At 36.4% G+C, this 6,000-nt stretch overlaps 1 protein-coding gene across 1 annotated transcript in view; it reads right to left on the reverse strand.

The window, feature by feature from the left end:
• The window catches only part of LOC110115637 (sodium/proton antiporter 1), a 43,845-nt gene extending 43,413 nt beyond the window's left edge, over nt 1-432 (reverse strand). The window contains exon 1 of the mRNA XM_020848922.2: nt 19-432. Within this exon, the coding sequence (XP_020704581.1) occupies nt 19-294 (276 nt within the window). The 5' untranslated portion in view covers nt 295-432. The remainder of the gene's footprint in view (nt 1-18) is intronic.
• Nucleotides 433-6,000: the final 5,568 nt, after the last annotated feature.

The following is a 6,000-nucleotide window of genomic DNA, read 5'->3' on the forward strand; positions in this document are numbered from 1 at the left end:
TGGATGATGAATCAGAACCTTGTACTCTCCAATGCCGTCGCTGCCACCAGCAGCTCTTCCCCTCTGAGGATGGGAAGAATCCCTGGCTTCCTCCTCCGCCCTCACGATCACACCGGACCGTTGCCATCGCTCGAAACACGAAGAGAATGCGGGTAGCGGTCGAAAGCGAGGGTAAATTTGAAGCCGAAATCGCGCGATGCCGAGAGATGAAGGCGCGTAGGTTGCGGCAGCAGGGGTTCTATGGGAGAGCGAGCGTGGCAGCAGTTGGCTTCCAAATGAACAGGAGGAAGCCATGTTCGAGTGAGAGAGAATCTTCGGTGGGCATAGGCGAGCTTGTGTGGAACAAATCAAGGGAAGGTTTTGGTCCGTTCGGACATCTACTCTTCTGTTCTACGACAACTGAACCAAATCTGAGCGTGAACAGTAACCCAACGCTCCGAAAAAATTGATCTATATTGGGGATAGCCACCCTTATAAAAATATGGGCGGGCCCACCATTAAAGCCAGGGTGGACAAATATTTAAGGTTGTGAAAATCGGATCGGACAACGAACCAGAAGAGGTAGAGGAACCGGTCGAACCGAATGACGTAATAAATAATAATATTATTTAAAAATAATAACTAAAAATTCTATATAATATAAGTAATATCAGCATTTAATAAATATTAATAAATTTTAATATATAATAAAATTTTATACATATAAATATCATATTAAGAATAATATATTATAAGAATAATAACTTAATATAATATAATAAATTATTAATATAAAAAATTTATTATTATATATAGAAATAATTAAATATATGACCATTTAAAAATATTATAAATTTAAAATATATATAATTACAAAATTATAAAATATAAAATATCATTTAAAAATTATATATTTATTATATTTATAGAATAATATTTAATAATAATATATATATATATTATATATATTAATATTTATAATATAATTATTATAATATATATTATAGTAATTTATATACATAATCATTAAATTTATAGCCCAACTAAAAAAAATTGAAGCCCAACTAAAAAAAATTTGAAGCCAAACTAGCCCAAATAAGCCCCAAGTCACATTCTAAACTATTCATGCAACTTCTTTAGTCCCACATCACAGAGGGGAGTTTAAAGATGTTTCTTGAACCCTTTATAAAGTGAGAAGTACACTCTTTCCAAAATAAAATTATGTGAGGTATCTAAGATAACTTGCATGTATTATGATGAAATTAATCATCATATTTACAAAAAATATTTTTAAAAGTGTTTAAAAAATTTTAATAAACAAAAAAATATTTTTAAAATTTTAATTAAAACAAAAATAAATATTTTTATTGAACCGGTCGGTTCTTTCCAACCCGGACCGGTTCAACGGAGTGAACCGCCGGTTCAATCCTTACGAGTCTATGCAGAGCTGTCTGAAGCTTGGATCGGACCGAAGCCACCAGAACCAGGTTCAATAGGTCACAACTCAGTTCCGAAACGGCCGATCTCATTCGTTTTCAAAACCTTTGAAATCCATCCATATATATATATATATATATATTAAAAGAAATATTTTTGATATTTTGCTTTCCCTCTCAAAAATAATTTTGTCATAATTTTATCAATCCTGCCCAAGTACCAATCTAGTTTGCTATTCCAACCGCTTTCGCCGTTTTGCGAAATCCCATTCGTATTATTCCACGTTCGGTCGCAACTTAGCAGGCTTTGTTTATAGCACAGCCAGCACTCTCCTCTTCTTCGGTTCTTCCTATTCGAGTCAACGTTGAACAGTTGAAGAGATCTATCCGTTCACACTTCGCTCTGCTCTTCACACTTCACAGTCGCAAGCTCCACTACTCTTCGCAGTTCACAGTATCAAGCTCCATTGCTCTTCATCAAGGTAACTTTAATCAAGCAAATAACCTTGTTTATCTATTCACTGTTGATGTTTACCGTTGAGATGCAAATTTGATAATATTATTTGGATTAAGTATTTTTGTTTAAAACAAATGTAAGAGTTTTAATCTTTAAGGTGTTTTTTTAATGTAAAACAAAGGTAAAGTTAACATTTAATGTATTAGGAATGAATCAAATTAGCTTTTTTACATACAAAACAAATATCCTAGATTTAGACTAGTTCTTTTTCATTTGCTTGTGAATTCCATAGAGCCCCAACATAGCCACTATGGAGGGCAGTCTATAATAGTTTTAGAAGACTATGTTATGTAATCAAAGTTGTAAACTTAAATTCAATCATGGAGAAAAATATATAAATTTTTATGAAATGCACTGTTATATATGTTTTCTTCTCTAGCATTTTCACATATAATTCAGTTTCTTACTTTATGTACATGATACATATAGGTTGCAGCCCATAAGAAAGAAATATGATAAATTGTTGTTTGGTTGACAATTTATATTTTTGTTAAGGATTCATTTAATTGTTTAAGATTAAAGATATATTCAATAACCAATGAAATTTAATTAAACTCTATGTGCAATTCGTGTTTAACATTGATTTTGTATTGCAAAACTTCTAAAATGTATTGATTTGAATTTCTTCCAAAATTTCTGGTATTAAATGATTGAATATGAATTATTATTTGCTAGAATGCATTTTCTTTAGGAGAATAATCATATGGACCAATAATTAATATTGCAAGAACATAGAAGCCGAAAATTTTATGTTAATTTATGTTGCAAATTCAAATTATATATATGTTGCGGGCTAGAATATACGCTGCGATAGAATTAGAAAACTTCTGTCTCAACGTTATACGAATATTTAGCACACAAATAGAAGAGAAATAGCAACACTAGAATTTTTACGTGGAAAACCCTGAAAAGTAAAAAAACCACGGAGCCACGCCTAGTTGAAATAATTCCACTAGTGTTTGTTTGAGGTACAAGAGGTTGACTCATCCTTAAAATTTAGGACAATCAGATTATAATGCTTCACTTCCGGATTGAAATCCAATTACAAACAAGTTATGTATTCGAGCTGAATTAGAATCGCTTAGAATTCTGATGTCACTTGGAAATCGGGCAGAGTTCTAGCGTCACTTAGGCGTCGGGCAAAATTCTAGCTTTACTTTGGCGTTGGGAAGGATTCCGATGTCACTTGGGTAGAATTCTGGCGTTACTCGGTGTATGGTAGAATTCCGGCATCACTCGGGCGTCGGGCAGAGCTCCAGCGGTGGTTGAGGAGGAGTTATTCCCTCCTATCCTTCTCTTCTATTCTCTTCTTCACTTCTTCTTCTCTTCTTCTTCCTTCCCCCTTTCCTCATGAGAAATGAGGGGTCTATTTATAGATATTATGGAGTGACATGACTTGTAAATAGGTGAGAGATAAGTGGTAAATAGGGAGTGGTCAGATGGACAGCCGATATTGAATCCCTTGGTTGTGCACCGTTTGTCAGACCTTTGAAGGTCTTAATGATACTGGAATTCGGCGATCTTGGGCTTGTTGTATTTCTCTCATCGAGATGCTTGATTAAACTATAAGAACGTCATATTTGGAAATCATTTGGTAACTCAAATTATGGTTTAAACTTTCCAACAACACTTTGGGTGCTTGATTTGGATTCATTTGGGATCGGATTGAGTCAAATTTAGTGTCGTCGAGTTCATATTTCTGAGACGCTCTGTTTGACTATGAGTTTGCTAAAATCAATGTTTAGGTGATCCCGAATTTAATTTTTAAAGTTTCCGGCTTAATTTTGCCTCAAGATACGTGCCCGATAAAGATACTTTTTTTATGATATATCAGTTGACCCTCTATTTTCGGACGTCAAAGCTCCAGGAGTAAGAAAATACGTGACACAAACTTTGGAGAATTTTCCAAGTGATTTGAAATTCAATCTTGCATGTAGGAACTCCAAATGGCTTTAAAAGTGATAAAATTGAGTCAAGAACACCGAAAAATGGTCCTGAGGACCCCAAAAAATCCGATTTGCCCTTTCCGGGGTGAAAATTGGGCTTGGAATTGAGTGGGCAGCCGAACCGATTGAACCAATTGGCATACCGCCGTCACCACCGGCTGCGCGGAACCGTGCACCGGGCCCACCGGCCTGCACCGCGGCCTGCCTAGCCCGCGCCTGGCCAGCCTGACCCACGTGATTTGGCGGTCGGGCGCCGGTTCAGGCCCGTTGCTAGCAGTTGCCTGAACCGCCAGCCCAATCTGAATTTTTTTATGTAAAAAATCTAAAAAAAGTTCCAAAAGATCCAGAAAAAATCAAAAAAAATTGAAAATTCCAGAAAAAACCAAAAACTTCTTTTCTTCTCCTAAAAAGGCTATTAAAAGGCCCCTAGGGCCAGGGCGAAAATTGCTCCTTCTCTTCTTCTCCCTCTAACTTTTTGATAGTTAAGGCTTTCCGCTATTTTTCAATAGGTGACTTTCCCTACTTGACTCAGCGCCCCTCCTCTTGTACAGAAGTTGGAGACTTCCACTCCTTTCCTTTTTTTCTCTCATTCTTCTTCCTGCTCTAGAGGCTTTTCGCTATCTTTCGTAGATGACTTTCCCTACTCAAATTTAGTGCCCCTCTTCAGTATAGGAGTTGAGATGGGTGATCATATATCCAAAAGAAATCCCCCCGCCAAAGAAGATCGCCCTGTTGCCTGATATGATGTTTCAAAGAAGACTCACAAGGTGCCAAAGACTGATGATGTTATTTCCACCATCACTGACTATTCTTTCATCTCCTTTAAAAAGAATTTTCATTTTCCTAACGATCTGGTGATGAAGGTGTCGATAAGATCTAATCGTACCCATTTTCCTCCCCCGGGATATATGATGGTGTACAAATTCAGTTTGCGAGCGGGGCTGCGATTTCCTCCATCTCCTAAGTTGATTGATATTCTGATGATCTATGGAGTAAGTTTGTCCCAACTTTCCTACAAATCCATATCGATCATAATGGGGCTAATCGTACTTTTTAAAGATCATGGAGTGGTTGTTAAGATAGTTGCTATTTGCATGCTTTACATTTTTGCAACTTATGAAGTTTTGATGATTCCAAACATTATTGTTCAAATGTGTAGTTATCTCCTGACAATTTTGGAAGAATTGTATTTGCTCTTTACTAGACTCAACAGTGGTGTTATCTTCAGAATGCCTTTCTTGGATGGGGCGTCTCATTAGTGATACACAGGATCATATCTCCTTCAAAGTGGTTGGATATTCATACTTGAGACCTGTCGAAAGGTTGGATTAGCGACTTCTTTTATGTGTAAAATGATTGGAATCTTCAAGAGAAATGAGAAAAGTTAAAGGAGTTATCTGTTCCCCTACATATTGGAGCAAAAGATTTATTGAAGATACTCAAGCTTCCTGACATCGATGCCCTACATTATGTGGTGCGTTATTTGAGCAGATATATAGATGAAGAATACTTGTTCAAGGTGGAATTATATACTCAAGCAGGAAGATCGCATGCCCAAATATTAAAGAAGTCTGTGAAAGTTTCAGAGGTAGTTCTTGAATCTTCAAAAAATTATTCTAAGCGACTAGGAAGTGAGGGAGATTTGCAGGCATGAAAGAAGAAGAAGGTGGATGAAATTTTGGCGGCCACCAGTAAAGGTCCTCGTATCTCTCCCTCCAAGTTATATATTCCATAAGATGTTTTGAAGCATTGATGCATTAGATATTGACAGGCTGAGGAGTTGGTAAGTTCACCTTTCCTTCTCTCCTTTAGTATTTGTTTCAAAAGATATATCTCTTATAATTATATTTTTTTTGCTTCAGTTGGAACAACAGACGAATTTCAAACTTGAGATGACCAAGACTTTAACTGATTGGAACAACGAATTTGTAAAGGTCAAATACCTTCAGGGAGAGTACAAGAAGAAATATGAGTGCAAAGTCAAGGAGTTGCAGACGATGGAGGAGTAGTTAGAGGAGTAGTTAGAAGAGTGTAGAGCAGAGCTGGCAAACAGGATAACTTCAGCCTCCTCCCAAAATTAACGGATGGATCGTCTACATATAGAGTTGGTGGATGCACATGC

This window comes from Dendrobium catenatum, unplaced genomic scaffold, assembly GCF_001605985.2.
Source record: "Dendrobium catenatum unplaced genomic scaffold, ASM160598v2 fragScaff_scaffold_273, whole genome shotgun sequence".
Classification (NCBI taxonomy): domain Eukaryota; kingdom Viridiplantae; phylum Streptophyta; class Magnoliopsida; order Asparagales; family Orchidaceae; genus Dendrobium; species Dendrobium catenatum.